The 19263-nt window shown below is 44.5% G+C and overlaps 2 protein-coding genes across 3 annotated transcripts in view; both read left to right on the top strand.

Moving 5' to 3' along the window:
* LOC142488021 (uncharacterized) overlaps nt 1-19263 on the top strand; it is a 323903-nt gene that overhangs the window by 157208 nt on the left and 147432 nt on the right. The window lies entirely within an intron of this gene.
* On the top strand, nt 5693-13807 carry LOC142488034 (uncharacterized). Its single transcript, XM_075588386.1, has 5 exons — nt 5693-6144; nt 6429-6542; nt 6899-7012; nt 7369-7482; nt 12787-13807. The coding sequence occupies exons 1-5, from the start codon at nt 6129-6131 to the stop codon at nt 13689-13691; spliced, it is 1263 nt and encodes a 420-aa protein (XP_075444501.1). The 5' UTR covers nt 5693-6128; the 3' UTR covers nt 13692-13807.

Here is a 19263-nt window from a genome sequence, read left to right as displayed (position 1 = left end):
GTTTCTTATAAACATCAGATTGTATTTTTTGATTAATGTCTATATAAAAGAGAATGTCCAGGTAGCTTATGTGATGTGAATGATAATTAACAGTGAGGTGAATGTCTAGACTGTTATCATTTAAATAATTAATAAATTCTAATAAAGTGTCAGTGTTCCCGTGCCAAATAAAAATAAGGTCATCAATAAAACGTTTATAAAAAATAATATTGTGCCTATACGTGTTGGTGCTACTATAAATAAAGTTGTTCTCCCACCACCCCATAAAAAGGTTGGCATAGGAGGGGGCAAAACTTGTCCCCATTGCCGTACCCCGAAGTTGCAAATAAAATTCGTGCTCAAAAAGAAAATAATTGTGAGTGAGTAAAAAAAGTATTGATTCCATAATAAATGTGGTTGTGAGTATAGAACTACCTGGGCATTCTATAAAGTGGCGGACAGCCGTCATGCCCAGATCGTGTTGTATGATCGAGTATAGGGAGACCACATCCATAGAAACCCACAAATAATCCTGATCCCATGTGATTTTTTGCAATTTAGTGAGTAGGTCCCCTGAATCCAAAATGAAGGAGGGCAATGCCCGTACAAAGGGCTGCAGATATTCATTGAAATATTGAGACAAACCATCTCCCAAAGATCCAATACTGGAGACTATCGGCCGACCAGGAGGGTCGACCAAAGTCTTATGGATCTTTGGGAGATGGTGGTATATGGGAATGACAGGATGGGGATTGATAATGAAATCTGTTTCAGATTTTGTCAATACATGTGTGGCCGTCCCCAGATCTATTAACTCAAGGAGTTCCCTCAAAAAACAATTCGTGGGGTCCCGGGGCAGTACAGAGTAGGAGGACACATCTCCAAGTTGGCGAAATGCTTCCCTGAAGTAGTCAGCCCTACTCTGCACTACCACCGCCCCCCCTTTGTCTGCATTCTTAATGACTAACATAGGATTATCCTGCAAAGTCGTAATGGCAATTCTTTCTTCCTTGCTTAAATTATCATACCCTGGATGGGCGAAGGAAAACCCCTGAGCCAATAGTCTGAGATCACGAACCACCAGGTTCTCAAACATGCTGAGATATGGGCCTTTAGCAAAGGTAGGGTAAAACACAGATTTATCCTTAAGTTGGGACCCCCAGTCTCCTAATATATGTGTTTGTGTATCGTCTAATGTATTACCCTGGATGAAAAGATCTTCCATATCTCTAAGTGTACATTCGTCTCTAAAGGAGTCAAGGATTCCTATAGGGGGAGAAGAAAGAGGGTTAGGTACATTACAGCTGGAAATATCATGTTCTTCATCTGGAGTTGTCACACTATGAGATTCACCTCCCATATTGGGTTTATGTGTACTCCCTTTAATGTTGGGCAGGAGTCTTTGTGGTGACTCGGTGACACATGGTGAGGCAAGGGCTGCTTGATTTTCCTTGTTATTTTGTTGCATTAGTGTAACCAGCACTCCTAACGGTGGTAGCACATTCATTAATATGTGCATAGGCATACCAACAGCCACACCGTTTCTAGGGGTATATTAGCCACGGCATTTGCATTTATCAGTGGTATTAGCTCTATGTATTCATGGACTTCATTAGCTAGTACACAGGTGATTTATATATGAATTTATATGGTACATATGTGACTGATTTACCTTCACTGGATCTGTATACCATATGCTCATTGAGCAGTTTACTAACAGTGTGTTCAGTGCTGCTTTGTGGCAGTATTACAACAGTGTCTCTTTCTCACTCAGTGTCCACCAAGGAACCTTTTCCTGCACATTAGACAGGTTTCTTTCCACCTTACACAGCTTTATAGTGGCATTAGCACTCCTGAAAGTGGCAGCACATTCATTAATATGTGCACAGGTATACTAATAACCACACTGCCTATAGGAGTCTATGAGCCTCTGCACATTGTGTTCTGTGTTTAACAGCCCATTCCTTTACTATTTTGGAGCTAATTAGTTGCTGTTAGGTGACTACATGTATCCACCATGAAACCGTTCTCTGCATACTAGATAGGTTTCTTTCGATCATACACAGCTTTATAGTGGCATTAGCACTCCTGACAGTGGAAGCACATTCATGAATATGTGCACAGGTATACTGACAACCACACTGCCTATAGAAGTCTATGAGCCTCTGCACATTGTGTTCTATGTTTAACAGCCCACTCCTTTACTATTCAGGAGTTAACCAGTTGCTGTTAGGTGGCTACATGTTGGAATGTAGAGAGAGTCTATACTTTCCATTTATGGATTTATGATTTACAAAGTGAGCACACACTGGTTTGAAATACTGATCTTTTTGTCTGTACCTAGCATATAATGATCCATTTCACATTTCACCTTTACCATCTGGGACCTGTCTGACACCTGAGACAGGTATTGAACAGCCCCTCACTGATACCAGCGTACACCTAATTAACCACTAATAGGGATTACTGTATACCGGCTCCCTGGGACAGTTTGATCCAATTAACCTCAAATTGTCGCCTTACTTAGTTACCCGGAATATCATATATATTCATCATAGGGTATCATATATGTGTGTCATTTGTTGAATTTTAACACCCATTATTTTAATTAGTATAGCATTAAAAATTATTTTTAATATTCACATTATACATCAGGGGGTATTGAGTGCTTATAGTGGGTTCTTGCTTCTTTATTACTCACCCACCCAGTCAGTCAGTCACCCAGTCAGTCACCCACCCAGTCAGTCAGTCACCCACCCAGTCAGTCAGTCACCCACCCAGTCAGTCACCCACCCAGTCAGTCAGTCAGTCACCCACCCAGTCAGTCACCCAGTCAGTCAGTCACCCACCCAGTCAGTCAGTCACCCACCCAGTCAGTCAGTCACCCACCCAGTCAGTCACCCACCCAGTCAGTCACCCACCCAGTCAGTCAGTCACCCAGTCAGTCAGTCAGTCAGTCACCCAGTCAGTCAGTCAGTCAGTCACCCAGTCAGTCAGTCACCCACCCTGTATCTCGGGGAGCAGGGGGTCCCCGGACCTGAAACCAACGCGCTTCTGCCCCGGAGACCCTCTGCACATCTACACTATGAATAAAAATGTATTTTACATAATTTTTAATGTGCCAATGTTTATTTATATTCAGTTATTTATTTATTTATTTATTGTGGGGCTGCTGTGCGTGAATTTTTATTTATTGTGGGTAGCGGGGGTGGGTGAAGGGGGTATTAGCCCCAACGGTGGTTGTTTTGGGCTTGCGGGTGGGTCGTGGGAGGGGTTAACCCCTTCATGACCGTAGCGGTATTAACTGCTACGGTCGTGAAGGGGTTGAGTGCACCCGCAACCCCCCACAAGTCCTAAACTCACACCAAGGGCCAAATACCCCCTTCACCCACCCCCGCTACCCACAATAAAGCGGGCACGGTGGGTTAACCCCTTCATTGCCTTAGCGGTTAGCCGCTAAGGTAATGAAGTGGGCTGTACATGCATTTTTTCCTGCCTCGGATGCATGCCGGGGGGCTCCGGTGCTGATATTCCTGGGTATTAGCTCTGGAGCCCCCCTGCATCAATCCGAGCCAGGAAAAGGGCGGATTTTCATCATTTATTAACGAAACACCTTACTGGTCTTAATGTCGATACATTACTGGAGCGCATGCGCATTACAATTCATGAATTTCTGCCATCTGGTGGACACGCGAATCATTGCAGCCTTTTAAATCCTGAACTATTATAAATAAACCCATCAACCGCCGTCAGCCGGGCATGACCCGTGGCTGGGAAGTCAAAATGAACGCGGCATGCTCCAGGTGAACAGCTTCGGATTCCAGGTACAAGCCAGGGAAAAAACGGGTGTTTGTCAGTACTGCTGCGGCAGCTTTTATTCTATCAACCCCACAAATTTCAATTTTATATATTAAATGATATATATATATAAGAAAAAGTGGGGATGACCCCCAGGTGGTGCTGCAAATATGCCAGGTAGTCAAATGAATAATGTGTAAACACTTAGAAAAATCGGTATAGTTAAGTGGATAAAGCGGTCTGAGTGTCCTGTGGGTATGCCGATGGTGTGTGCGGGCCTGAATACCCTCACCTCACCTGTTTAGAGCCGTTGGAAGGAATATCCCCATGCCGATGGAACACCCCCCCCCCCGGAAGATGGATGGTGGGGTAATGACCTCCTCAGCCGAACATGCGGCAACCCGGTTGAAGGGGACTGACAGATGTAATGGAGACCTGCACGCAGAGTCTCCTGTCGTCTTACCGGGTGCCTGCTGGATGTCTCCTGATGTGCCGGTCCGTCGCTGCAGGGGGGTAGGTGGCGGCTGCTGGTGGGGAAGACGGAACGCTACAAATCCTCCACGCTGGGTCCGTCAGTGCTGGAACTTCCCGGTACAGGTGAGGGGACAGGGTTATCGGCTGCACACTGGCTGAACCCAATCCACTGCGCAGCTAGAAGGGGGAATCCTCTCAGTTGGAACAGCTGCTCCGTATTCAAAAAAACCGAGGCGTGCTGCAATGCTTGGGTAAAGGTCAAGAACGTGGTGAGAGAGCAGAGCACTGCCGGAAAGAAAAATCAAAAGAAGAGGGCCTGATGCAAAAAAATAAATTATTTATTAGGCATTATAGCCAAAAAAAGAACAAACACACTAAGGTTAAAAAACTGACGCGTTTCCCGCCGTGGAGGCGCTTTATCAAAGCCAGGGAAAAAACGGGTGTTTGTTAGTACTGCTGCGGCAGCTTTTATTCTATCAACCCCACAAATTTCAATTTTATATATTAAATGATATATATATTTATATATATAAATAATAAATATTTATATATATATATATATATATATATATATATATATATATATATAATAAATATTATTATTTACAATCTTGAAGCCTTTCTTATTGTGTTTACAATATGTGTATTATATGTGTAGATACGTTCCACAGATATAACACAGAGAATAGTGCTTTTGATTCAGAATCAGAATATACCTATTCCTCTGGAAATTATCTGGGTCGGGAAGCAGTGATCCCGTCATAATAGGACGGGGCTTGTAAGGGTGTGAGCAGGTCAGAAGTCTGTGTCCTACCTTCAGATGGGCAGAGCCTATTCCCTCATGTCATGTGCTGACATTGAGAGACCAGGAGAAAATAAATAATCAGTGAGTAAAATGTCAGTGTTTCCCCAGGCATTCCTTTATATAAGCATGTCCTGCCAGGTACAAATGTGCTGAATGTGAGAAACTGGAGGTGATCGAGGAACAAATTAATGAGGGTGTGAGGGCTCAAACCCCCCTATTTATTATGGTGGGGTAAGGTGAGGGGAAGTTACTGCACTGGTTCCTCTGCATTACCCACTTCTCACCGTATGAAATAGGAAAGTGAGACTGTGTCAGTATGGAGCAGAACTGCTGGACCTGAGAGTATCGGGAGCATTTATCAAAGTCTCACTCATGTACTGTATCTGCTTTTTATTCATACTATGGAACTGTACAGTATGTTACTATGTTACACTATGAGGACTTTACTGGTCTTTTGGCTGCTAATCTCCGACTCTCTTTATACTTTTCTAGATGGTTGTGTTGTGACACAATCCTGAGACATTAAAGTTTTGCAGTGTCTGAAATCAAGTGCCTATTTGCAAATGGACCATATGTGTTTTTTGGTGCCCCTGTCTTCTCCGACTCCTTTGGGGTTAATAATTTAGGTTTGAAAAGCTGATACTAAATGCTGTATATTTGTCCAAAAATCTGATCATTCCAATTCTGTTTTATATACAGGCACATTCTAAAACCCAACACATATAGATTAAGTAACCTCCGGTCAGCACCTCCAGAGTAGCACTGCCCACTGCCAGCACCTCCAGAGCAGCACTGCCCACTGCCAGCACCTCCAGAGCAGCGCTGCCCACTCCCAGCACCTCCAGAGCAGCACTGCTAGCACCTCCAGAGCAGGACTGCCCACTGCCAGCACCTCCAGAGCAGCACTGCCCACTGCCAGCACCTCCAGAGCAGCACTGCCGACTACCAGCACCTTCAAGAGCAGCACTGCCCACTGCCAGCACCTCCCAGAGCAGCACTGCCCACTGCCAGCACCTCCATAGCAGCACTGCCCACTGCCAGCACCTCCAGAGCAGCGTTGCCCTCTGCCAGCATGGATCCACACTTAAGTGAGTAGAGGAGATATTTTGGTGTCTTTGAAATCTGCAAGGGGGGAATATCTGATTATTTTGCAGTTATGCTAGTCAAACACCCAAACTAATCTTGTTTTCTTATAGAACCACCAGCAGGTAAGAAGGTAATATATCTTCACCTGTCATTTTCTGCCAGAAGGGCTAGTAATACATTTCTTTACAAGAGGTATTATATTATGCCAATATCAGAGGAGGTGAAATCACAAGAAGCGCCCCCACTCCCAGCTTTACATGATGGATTTTCCTTTTCTTGTTGCCAGGTTTCCCAGTGGTTGTACCGGAGAGGTTAGAGATTAAGTCAGAGAAAGAAGAGACCGACACAGTGGAACATCTGACCCCAATAAAGGAAGAAATAGATGCATTTCCTGTTTGTGGTAAGTACCCTTACATCCTCACTTGTCTTTATTCAGTATGTTTAAAAATTGACTGGAATGTGTACAATATTTTGGGAAATAATATTAAAGCGTGCATAGAATAATAAGATACCTGTCCTAATGAAAAAATAATTTGTCTAAGGTTATATTGAGGTTTGAACATTGGTAGCTCCAAAATGTTTTCAGCACTTGTGGGTAAAAACTTCTTCAGCACTCAAAGGGTTATTAATAAAGTAAAATCATTCACTTCACCCCTCCCCCATAGGGATAAGTATAGAGTATTTCTGTATATGACATCACAAGAAGCGCCCCCACTCCCAGCTTTACATGATGGATTTCCCTTTTCTTATTGCCAGGTTTCCCAGTAGTTGTACTGGAGAGTTTAGAGATTAAGTCGGAGAAAGAAGAGCCGAACACTGAGGAACATCTGACCCCAATAAAGGAAGAAATAGATGCATTTCCTGTTTGTGGTAAGTACCCTTACATCCTCACTTGTCTGTAATCAGTATGTTTAAAAATTGACTGAAATGTGTTCAATATTTTGGGAAATAATATTAAAGCGTGCATAGAATAATAAGATACCTGTCCTAATGAAAAAATCATTTGTCTAAGGTTATATTGAGGTTTGAACATTGGTAGCTCCAAAATGTTTTCAGCACTTGTGGGTAAAAACTTCTTCAGCACTCAAAGGGTTATTAATAAAGTAAAATCATTCACTTCACCCCTCCCCCATAGGGATAAGTATAGAGTATTTCTGTATACGACATCACAAGAAGCGCCCCCACTCCCTGCTTTACATGATGGATTTCCCTTTTCTTATTGCTAGGTTTCCCAGTAGTTGTACTGGAGAGTTTAGAGATTAAGTCGGAGAAAGAAGAGCCGGACACTGAGGAACATCTGACCACAATAAAGAGTGAAACTGTTCAATTTCCTGTCTCTGGTGAGTACCTTTTCCCCTTTGTCTGCACAAAGGGGTGTTATCCTGTTACAAGGAGCATGGTCACATTTAGCAAATATTCATGGTTAATTGCCTCTCATAGGAAGTCCCCAGGCCTGCTGGGTGTTCTGGGACAAGCCACATGCAGCAGAGTTGGAAGTGCAATATGGTCTCAAACACGTATAAATGTTGGAAATGCAGAGTTATGGGCGTCTGACCATCAATAGATTTCATGAAACGCATTTGGGAAAACAAATTCAAGGGACCCTTCCCTAACTAACCTGGTTCCGCAGCTTAAACAATACCCTCTCATTTAGGGTCATTAGATACGCAATAATAGCCACAGTCTTTAGACATAGCTTAACTGATAGATGGGGACAGCGTCCCAAGAGTCCAGGCAATCTTCCGTGAAAGTCATGATGGGGGCGTCCTCCCAGAACTGCATACAGAGGAGCAGCGTGCCTCCAGGTTCTAGGAGAGAAAATCAAGCAGCAAACCTAGCTGCTATAAATACCTGTTCCTTAATAAGGATAGCAGGTCAGGGAGAACTTCGATGATTAAACTGACGAGTTTTAATCCCTCTGTAGGCAGCTTGTAGGACGATAGTTGCAGCGCGTATACGCCGATAATTTTCTCTTTCCCTTCTTCCTTGGATAAGAGCTTTGCAGGGCTTCTGAATAATTTGAATGCTTTTCTCCCTTTTCAATACGTTTAGTCCACTTGTGTGAGAATCCTGTTCATTGCGTACATCTCGCAATTCTGCTCTCAGTGCCTCAATCTCTTCCTTGCGCTGGCTCTGTATGCATGAACGCATCCCTCATTACATTTAGAAACTCTGCCTTCATTACGTCTAGGGCCTCTACAAATCCCGTTACTAGGGTCCTATCAGCCTACCTTTCCCAGGTTTCTTTCTCCTGGTCATCCTGACTGTTGGGGATGGAGCAGCGTCTCTGCTCCTCTAGCTCTGGTCCAGTTTCTGGATCTTCTCGTGCTCCCTCTCATACTGCTCTGTGGGGACACACTGGGTACTCAGACACTCATTCCTGAAAGGACACCACTTTGTGTGGTCGGACACGTGACACATTAAACACGTTTTTTCCTCCATTTTTGCACTTTCAGGAGTATTCTTCACCCTGACCTCTGGAGGTGCTATTGCGTCAATACTTTTCACACTTTTCCCTGTGTATGTTGTATGCAGAACTGGCAGTCATACACAGTAGGACAGACTTTTCTCACAGAGTCTTCACTTTACTTTGGCTGGGCGGCCATTTTAAACCCCCGCATTTATTTGCAAACCCACAGACATTTTAGTGTCGACCAACATTCTCCGAATTAACCCAAGTGACTTAGAACGGCGCTAAACAACAGTGCTAGTGATTAAAGTGATAAATACACATATATAGTGAATTGTAAGGTGCCACAAAAACAGATTCTCAACCTTCACGGGGAATATGTACAGATTCCCCTCAAGATAATGTAGATACAGTTGGAAGGGAGCGATGGTATCGGGAACACCCCAAAAATAGAAAATACAAAATGATGGTGCAGTATAATAACAATTAGTTTGTAAAAAATCTTGGCTCTATTGAGTGCCTATTTACACCAAGTAGGTAGTTATATCAGCATTTAGCAGGTCAGCAGGTAAGTGATAAACCACAGTTGCAGGAACCCAAACAGCTGGTGATACAGGAGAAGCCCCACTCGAGTGGGGGTATCATGGAAAACAAGGGGAGACCATGGTGTAGAACGAAAATTCAAATGTATAAGTTAAAAACATATATAAGAAATGTACTCACAATAAGTACATAAAACATGTACACATAGCGTTTTTCTTGAGGCAGAAGAGCGCTGGAAGATGGAACTCTTGCTGCTGCACTTCCAATTGACCCCCGTCGGATCGCGATGGATGGCGTGTGACGTCACAACCGGTGAAGGAATGACGACTTCCGGTATGGCAAACAATGAAGCAAGCAGCAGGGAAAAGCAGCAAACTCGGCGCCTTCAGTTTACAACAGCTGCGCAGGCTAAAGATGGCTCTACGCGTTTCGCTGTGTTCACAGCAGCTGGAAGCTGTTGTGATCACAGCGAAACGCGTAGAGCCATCTTTAGAGTCATCTTTAGCCTGCATAATATGTATATTATTACATGATTATATTATTACATGATTATATTATTACGTGATTATATTATATTATTTGGTGTTAGTTAATTTAATTTAAATAATTTTATTCTCTCCACGTCCTATCCATTTTTAAATTTGATGCTTTTTCATTGAATTTTTATGAGTCTATTTACGTTTTTTGTTATTGTATTCTTTATTGTGTCCTTTTGCTGGTTTTCTCCCCCACAGTTATACTGCCTTCTTTCCGTGGTTACATTTTCCCCGGACTGTTTTGTTCCCATGGGACGTTTTTACCTGGGATACAGGTAGGCAGTATTTCCGGGGGGAGTGCCTATAACGGGACACTCTAGACTCAGGAAACCACTCTTTGATGAAGTGCCCATGGTGAGAAACGCGTTGGAGGTTTCTCTTTTAACTTGGTCTGTGTGTCTCATGAGAAAAGCGTAAATAAAAAACACAGTCTGAGGTTATTTTGAAACAGAATAACACGTGAATTTATTCAAGTCAAGTGCATAACGGAGACAGCTTTTGAAAAAAACTCTCCCAATAACACAGTATGCCATATATTTATACCCTAAAACCTAAAGCCCCACCCCTTTATGGGGGGGCTTGCACGTCACTAAATATTACCTCATTTTGTAATACATAACAATACTAAAGCTGATGTCATTTTGTAATACATAATAATACTGGATAACTGTCTGTCAGCTAAAAATCATTATGGGGTTAAATGGGATGTGCCTATTCTGCCACTTGGCACATTGTATGAGAATCAGTTTCTCTGTAAGAATCTGAGCTTATCTCACGGGTTCTCACAACCTCTAGCCTGTTTACACTTTCAATTTGAAGCTGATTGGATGAGGAAAGATCAATAAAGTCAGCTAGGAGTGAAAACATTCCATGTCTGTTTCACACGTTTGTTCATACAGAAATTAAACACAGAGACAAGAAAAGATGGCGGATTGAAATATTCAAACAAAATGGCTTCATCCAAAATGCTGTTACTGTATGTTGTTATGTCAGACCCCCTAATGTCTCAACTTCGTCACTCATTAATTCTTTTATTGTTTCTACTTTTGCCTCCAGTTCTTCTTTTCTGCAGTGCTCCTTTTTGTCTTTGTTTTGAATGTGAGAGAAGAAGGAAAGAGAGGAGTCAAATATTACACCAAGGCCGCGTGCTTGGGAAATTATATGAATAGTATTTGTGACTGACATAATATGACACAAAATGGAGCAGTGTAGTTTATGTGGGTCTTATGGCAGAAGATTACATGGGCAGTGTAGTCACTGCATCACTTAGATTGTAAGCTCTCCAGGGCAGGGATTTCTGTTTCTATTGTCTAATTGTGTTTGTTGCACTTATTGTATTATAATTCCCTGTTCTGTATTGTTTCTGCTGTAAAGCGCTGAGTACACTGCGGGCCTAATATAAATAAAAACATACATACATCTACAGTATCTTTACACTATAGGTTGCTGTCTGGTTTAGTTGATATTGTTAACGCACTAATATGATAGACCAGGAGTTCCTTAACTTTACTTCTCCTGGACATTTTAATGTTAATTATTTGGAGGATGTACATGTACCCTTAAATAATGAATACAGTAATAAATACAAGTTATATATGTGTAGCCAGGTACCCCCCCAGTCTCCTTGTGTTCCGGTCTCCCTGTGCTTCTGCTTTCCCTCTCGCTGCCTAGTGTGTGTGCCGGAGGGGCGGCGGAGTCGGCGGTGATCTCTGCGGCGGAGGGCCGCCATTTTGGCTGTGCGAGCGCACTTTGAAGAGTTGCGCATGCGCAGTAGTGGCGATCACGAGCAACGGGGTCCTTGCGAGTAAGGCAGGCAAGGGGCACCTTCCGGCGGCCATTAGAGGGATTGGAACAGCGTGAGGTGCGGAGCGGCGGCCATTATAGAGAGAGGACGAGGCTTCCTATGTAAAAGGCTGTAGGCGGGACTACAATCCCCATGATGCTCAGGGGCAGTGACACCACCTGATACCAAGGAACCATTGAGGCTGCAGGATTCTCCTGAAAGAGCAGGAAGGACTATTGCCTGCTGGGAGAGGAAGCAGGCAGTGAAGACCAGGAGCCTGAGGCTGCAGGTTAGGTCCACGGAGCTGTGCTCCAGGGACTAGGTCAGAGGTCAAATCCCTAGGGCCCAGTTAGTTCCCTGAGTCACTGTAGAGATGCTGAGAGTGCTGTATAGGGAAGGCCTTATTGTAGGGACCTTTTTCTATAGTTGGAGAGAGGTAATGCTGCAGGACTTTGCCTGATTACCAGTGCAGCCTGAGTGCTGGTGTGGCATCTGATCCATAGTAAGGACAGCGTGCAGAGGATCATCCGGCTGGGGATCCCTCCCCTGTGAAGTCAGAGTGTTCACCCCTTCTGCAGGAAGCAGCGCAGTACGGCGTGGGATCACGTGGCGGTGTTGCAGAGTAATCAAGGATTCTCCTGGTTAGGACCGTAACCAGGAAGGTATTACGGTAAAGTGCACCAACGGGCCCCAACACCAGGAAGAGCTGTCCCACACACACACACACTCTATCCATAGCTGGTGGACACTAATAGGTTAAGGGCCCTGGCACAGTGGTACACCAGGGACTAAGGTGATCCAGGACTGATTATAAGCACACACTCAGTTTCATATGCATGATAATGTATTGCTGTGTATGCAGGGTAATATTATGTTGGTTATATGCTAAGTGTTCTTATCATTCCGGTTAGTAAATACTGTTTATCCAATCACGTGTGGTATTGTATATGTGGGTTCTGATAAGGGCATACTCCCACCCCGTTGGGATCCCTCATCAGTGGAGGCGCTGCACCGAGTGTAAGTGCACCCCAGGCTCCCAGTGGCGGAGGCTCAAGCCTTCGGTTATCCTAACAGGTGAAAGCAGTACAAGTAGTACCGTACCACAGCGGTACACCCTCTATATATGTATCAATGATTTCACTGTGAGAGCTGCTACAAATACATTTCAGGCCTTCGGGACCACCACCACAGTCATTAGGGGCCACTGGATGTCCATGTGCCAAAATTTTAAAACCCTGGGTGAAGAGAATATATTGTTAATTAAGTATTGGTGAAATAGATTCTTCAGTGTTTTGTATTTGTAATTTGCTTTCAGTAATTTGATTTACAGATAGAAAACATTTATTCTGTCTTTTTTGTCTACTTCTTTTAGAGAACGGCCTGAATGAGGAACAGAACTTGAGCTCTGATACATCCAGAAGCTGTCTGACTCCTCGCAGCCCAGAAGTGCCAAAAAATAATGATTCCTGTCACGTTTTGGACACATATAAGGAACCAGTGCCACATGATAGTGACTTTTCAGACCTTATACAGCACACAGCAGAGACGGACTCTAAATATGGGTCCAGCAAAAGCTATGCGAGAGATTTAAGAAGCCGCGGTGCTCAGCCTTTTCTCTGTTGTCAGTGTGGCAAAAGCTTCTCACTGGACAGGGACATGCTCACACACCTTTGTGTCCCCACTAGGGAGCAAACCTTTACATGTACAGATGGTGGGAGCAGTTTCTCACTGAAGGGGAAACTTCTTCCACACCAGATGATTCAGATAGCAGTGACTCATTTTACTTGTACAGTGTGGGGGAAACAGTTAAGTACTAAAAGGACCCTCCTCAATCATCAGAGGGTTTATACAGGGGAGAAACCATTCACATGTACAGAGTGTAGTAAAAGCTTTTCTCGGAAGGCAGAGTTCCTCAACCATGAGCGGATTCATACAGGGGAGAAGCCATTCACATGTTCAGAGTGTGGGAAACAATTCAGAAGTAAGAAAACCCTCCTCAGTCACCAGATGACTCATACAGGGGAGAAACCATTCACATGTACAGAGTGTAGTAAAAGCTTTTCTCGGAAGGCAGAGTTCCTCAACCATGAGCGGATTCATACAGGGGAGAAGCCATTCACATGTTCAGAGTGTGGGAAACAATTCAGAAGTAAGAAAACCCTCCTCAGTCACCAGATGACTCATACAGGGGAGAAACCATATTCATGTACAGAGTGTAGTAAAAGCTTTTCTTGCAAGAGAGAGCTCATCAACCATGAGCGGATTCATACAGGTTGAGAAACCATTCACATGTACAGAGTGTGGGAAACAATTCACATTTAAGAACAATCTCCTTAGACACCAGAGGATTCATACAAGAGAAAAACCATTCACATGTACAGAGTGTGGGAAACAATTTAGTAGTAAGAGCCGTCTCCTTATACACCAGATGACTCATACAGGAGAGAAACCATTCACATGTGCAGAGTGTAGTAAAAGCTTTTCTCAGAAGAGAGAACTCCACAATCATGAGTGGATTCATACAGGGGAGAAACCATTCACATGTACAGAGTGTGGGAAACAATTCACATTTAAGAACAATCTCCTCAGACACCAGAGGATTCATACAAGAGAAAAACCATTCACATGTACAGAGTGTGGGAAACAATTTAGTAGTAAGAGCCACCTCGTCAGACACCATATGACTCATACAGGGGAGAAACCATTCACATGTACAGAGTGTAGTAAAAGCTTTTCTACAAAGGCGGAGCTCCTCAACCATGAGTGGATTCATACAGGGGAGAAGCCATTCCCATGTTCAGTATGTGGGAAACAATTCAATGCTAAGAACAACCTCCTCAGACACCAGATGACTCATACAGGGGAGAAACCATTCACATGTACAGAGTGTAGTAAAAGCTTTTCTCGGAAGTCTGCGCTCCTCAACCATGAGCGGATTCATGCAGGAGAGAAACCATTCACATGTACATAGTTTCCGTATTAAGAGCATCCTTCTCCCACACCAGATGACTCATACAGGTGAGAAACCATTCACATGTACAGAGTATAGTAAAAGCTTTTTTCTGAAGACGGAGCATTAGCGGATCCATACAGGGGAGAAACTCTTCACATGTACATGCCCCATATGAAGTGACTGAGTGTCATGAAATGCGTAGGGTGGTGTTTTACACAGTTGTATTTCACTGGCACTGGTGTGGACTCTTGCTACCATCTGTGGTACATGTATACTGTTTAGAGAGACTTTGGAGACATTTGTGGTCTGCGCTATATGCGCAGTACAGCTCTGGGACTTGTAACCACGAAGCATGCACAAACCGCGTCATCCGACGGTGACGTACACAGCGGGTCTGTGATCGTGCCAGCAGGACACGTGGAAGCGGCGTCCGAGGTTTGAAGAGACCTGTGAAGTCCCTCTCCTGCTCTCTACCAGGATGTTTACTGCAGCTGTTGCTGCTGAATGCTGGTTACCTTCCACATTCTTACATCTATCAAGACTTATGTAATCATGTCTGGATTCTAAGGGCTGGACTGTCATTGGGTCAGTGATTACATTAGGTGATTTGAATATTGTAATTATGCTCCGATATTATTGTGTTGTACTATTGGGAGTGATTTGTATCAATCACATTTATCAGGCTGCCTAGCTCTTTATTGAGGTTTTTTTTGTAAGCACATTCAATAATTATAGTGATTAAGTTCAAGGCATTAGTGTTTTTTACAGTATTTTCTTTTTCTCAAATGAGCCACCTCCTCACACACCACAGGATTCATACAGGGGAGAAACCATTCAGAGGTGCAGAGTGTGGGAAAAGCATTTCTCAAATGAGCCACCTCCTCACACACGTAGAATTTATAGTGACAACTGCGCTCAAATGCTCGATCATCAATGGTAGTTGAAAATGGACTCAGGCTAATAAGACATAATGATATCTGTGGGCCAAATGATTCCTGATGTAGGGGCAAGCAATAAAACCCGATGACACCTCCAATTGGGATGGTCCCCCTCCAAAAGATATGAAAAGTACTTGCATATTGCGCTGATCCAAATTTCTAGAAGACGTGCAGCCAAGTAAATGTAGATAGCTGTAGAGGAAAGAGGAGAACTGGCGCACAATCCAATGAAGTGGATCCCAGGATAAACAAAATTCATTATTAATATAATAACATCCAACAAACGGATGAGAGCAACCTCCTACGCATTTTGAACTACAAACCACACAGTTTAAAATAACAGTACCTTTACTGGCAAAGTAAGCTTAACACTCTAATAACTGTACTATGGATACAACTACCCATGCACCTCGCATGACCGTACCTCACCACGATGTTACCCCACACCGTGTCCACAGTTCTGTATGAGGCCCTTGGGCACTCTATCCCTTTAGTGTCCACAATTACAGCCCCACACTTGTCCTGTGGCCAGTACTGCCACTATGCTGTGCATACTTGGCTGGTGCACTTTGATATAGGTACCTGCCGGTTGCTCCAGCACCCGGGCGTGCGGACTCTGTCTTGCGGATGATGGGATACACGGATCCGGTATAGTAACCTGCGAAGCCTCCGCCTCTAGTTGGGTGGGTCCCGTGTGGATGGTGCAACCTTAGTGTTCTTGTATTTGAGGTCTGGTCCTAGACCACCGGTTAACAGGAGACAGCCGTGTCCTGTCTGTGTCCCTCACTATACAGATATTACAGGACCGTGTCCCTATCCTATGGGCCGGTACCTGCAGCAACCACAAGCTGAGGGGAGTCAGGGCCTAGGGGGGGAATCTGGCCTAGTGCAGAAGGTCACCAACCCCTGTACACATACCTCCTACCCCTATCCTGTCCCAGCACCGACTGGAGTTGCTCTCCTAGCGTGCCAAATGTATCTCTTCCTTGCCGAAATCCCTGCCTTCCTATTGGCCCTCCTTGGCCAAGTGTTCGCTTGTCCCTGTGCAGGCTGGGGGCTGTAGTCCCCGTGGAGTCTATCCCTATCTGCTGCCACATACGCCTAGCACACTGAGCATGTTTGAACTGTAATGGCCGCCGCTGCTCATCTGCGCATGTGCGAGCACCCTAAAGATGGCGGCGCCCTTAGCCGGAGAGCGCTGCAAGCCGTGGCAATGCTCTTGCCCCTCTACAACATCCACCTCCCCGCCCACCAGCAAGGTCCACCGCTGCAGTGGAGATAAGCGAGGGCAACTGGGGCACCAGAGGGGACCAGGGCTACATACACATGAGGATTCATACATGAGGTAAAATATGTGATTGTTCAAAGTAGGGTTGGGCAATATACCAGTAGCATAGTAATACTGCAGTAATAAAAATGAACGGTAACGCAATGCTTGCCATTACTTCTTACCATGGCATTCCTATCAGCACCTGCAGGGTGGGGGTGGGTCTGGCACAGAGGCATGGGGGTGGGGACTGTGTCAGAGAGAGGACTGAGTGTGGGTCTGGTAGAGACAGTGGAGTGGGAGCGAGTCTGGGAGCTCCTTGACTTTCACATGCTGCAGCTATAAGGAATCCTCCTGCTGGTAATCTCACCCCTCCATATTAACCACTTCCCCTCTGCCATGCCTCTTAACCCTTCCCTTCCACCATGACTCAACCCCTTTCTCTCCTCCCCCGTATTTCTCTTGGCTCTCACCTGTGCCTCTTGACCGACTCCTTCCCAATGCCCATTAACCCACGCCTCCCCATGCCCTATTAATGTGTACAGGAGAAGGGGGGTCGAGGGGGTAAGTGTAAATGCACTTACCGTGCACCCCAAAACTGTAACCTACCGGAGACTCTCGCATCCACCACCAGTTTAAGTTCTTTCAAAACTAAGGCTGTCTCACATTTTAATCTGGTCTGTAACTGTTTCATACGCCTATAATATATATTATCTTTAACTGTGCATGCAATGTCTTGTACAGTATATAATGTATACCCTGTTCACTTATGTAGCTGTATTTGTAACCATGTATTATTTGTCATCTTAACTCTATGCCCATTTCTCAATGAGAGGTAACTCTCCATGTATTACTTCCTGGTAAAACATTTTATAAATAAATAAAAATAAAACGGTGAAGAAAGGGGCTTTAGTGTGGGTGTAGTTAGTGTAACATTTTCATTGAAACATTTTTTATTCTTAAAATTAAAATATAAAATTGCTTTTTTACACTTTATTAAAAATGAAATGCATTTGTATAAGAAATATGTTTCACAATAAATGACCTGGAACATTTTGAGGACTTTTGCTTTTTTGCTTTCTATTGGGTGTTAATATATTGCTGAATATTGTTATCACGATAAATTACTTAATACTCTTATGGTGGGAAGTTTTTTGTTATTGTCTAAGGCTAAGGTCCCGTTAAACGCGTTCGCACGGCTGTCTTGCTTGCCGGCGGCGCGTGCAACTCACTGCACCGCGATCTGCGGTCTGCAGGAAACTTTTTTTGAAGCGGGGGGGGGGGGGGGGGGGCGTGACCAAACGGGTCGGGTGGGCGGGGTCATGACGAGGGGGGGCGCGTCCATGACGTGTGTCCGTGTGCTGGAGTGGAATATAATATTGACATATCTCCAGTTTAATCGGGTCCTGTAAAGTCCCGTCCCCCAGGCCCTGCATGTAAATGAGTGTGAGGACAGGCAGTAGTAAATACATGTGTCCCGCTTCCCGCAGCCTCCCTGCTCCCCGAAGCCTCCCCTCCTCATTGCCAGCCCCCCTCCCATCTGCTTACACTGCAGACTATGAGGAGAGAGTCTGTGGGAGGGAGGAGAGGGGGGCTCCCTTGGTGCTGCTGCTTTCCCTCTCCTCCCCGCTCCCCGAATCCTCCCCTCCTCATTGGCTCACAGCCACACCACGTGACACGTCACCGCTTGGGCTTACAATTCTCTTGTATCCCCTGGCGGCTGAAGCATCACAGCGTAAAGTGAGCTGTGCCGCGAGGGGGGACTGGGACCGGCTCGGGAGGATTCCCCTGCTGGTGGGGAACGCTCGTGCGGCCGCCCGCGCCTCCTGGCGCAGCGGGTCCCAGCCCTAACCCTAGTTCAGGGTGTTGGAAACAATTCAGTACAAAGGGTGACCTACTGTCACACCCAAGTATTTACAGTGGAGAAACCATTTGCTTGTTCAGTGTGTGAAACAATTCAGTGTTAAGGGCCACCTCTTCAGAAACCAACAAATTCATGCAGGGAGAGGCCTTTCACATGGACAGAGTATAGGCAAAACGTTTCTTGGATGAATGACCTCACACACCACATGATTCTCACAGGGGAAATAATTTGCTTGTTCAGAGTGTGGTAAACCCTTTTATACAAAGTGGGACCTCGTTACACCAGCAGATTTACACAAGGAGCAACTATTTAATTGTACAGAATTTGGGAAACATTTCAGCACTGAGAGGCACCTCAACACACACCAAACAATTCATAAAAGGGGATTACATCATAATCAATTCCGTAATAGGAGGACAGTCCTCAGACACCAGAGCATTTACACAGGGGAGAAACCTTTCCCATGTGCAGAGTGTATAAAATGTTTCTCAGTAAGAACAACTTGTCACCCAAGTGTTTACACAGGGTAGATATCTATGTATCTATGTCTTTATTTACTGCATATAGTGCCATTAGTGTACATTGCGCTTCACAGCACTAATACACGTGACAATCATATAAATAACAAATAAATCATAATGGGAAGAAGTGCTTCAGACATAAAAGTAATATTTAGGAAAATAAGTCCCTGCACCAAAGAGCTTACAATCTAATTGGTTGGTAGTAAGAACGTACAGAGACAGTAGGAGGGCGTTCTGGTAAGTGTGTCTGCAAGGGGCCAAGATTTATGTATGAGTTGTAAATTATCAGCCATGGAGCTACTCGTA

Source organism: Ascaphus truei, chromosome 2 (assembly GCF_040206685.1).
Source record: "Ascaphus truei isolate aAscTru1 chromosome 2, aAscTru1.hap1, whole genome shotgun sequence".
In the NCBI taxonomy this organism is placed as follows: domain Eukaryota; kingdom Metazoa; phylum Chordata; class Amphibia; order Anura; family Ascaphidae; genus Ascaphus; species Ascaphus truei.
The sequence above is the reverse complement of the archived record's forward strand: the minus strand, read 5'-3'. Positions and strand labels throughout refer to the sequence as shown.

What these genes read in the sequence shown, in the direction of transcription:
- LOC142488034 (XM_075588386.1), top strand. An exon ending in AGATGCATTTCCTGTTTGTG is followed by an intron (nt 6,543 to 6,898) that starts GTAAGTACCCTT and finishes TCTTATTGCCAG; the next exon opens with GTTTCCCAGTAGTTGTACTG. An exon ending in AGATGCATTTCCTGTTTGTG is followed by an intron (nt 7,013 to 7,368) that starts GTAAGTACCCTT and finishes TCTTATTGCTAG; the next exon opens with GTTTCCCAGTAGTTGTACTG.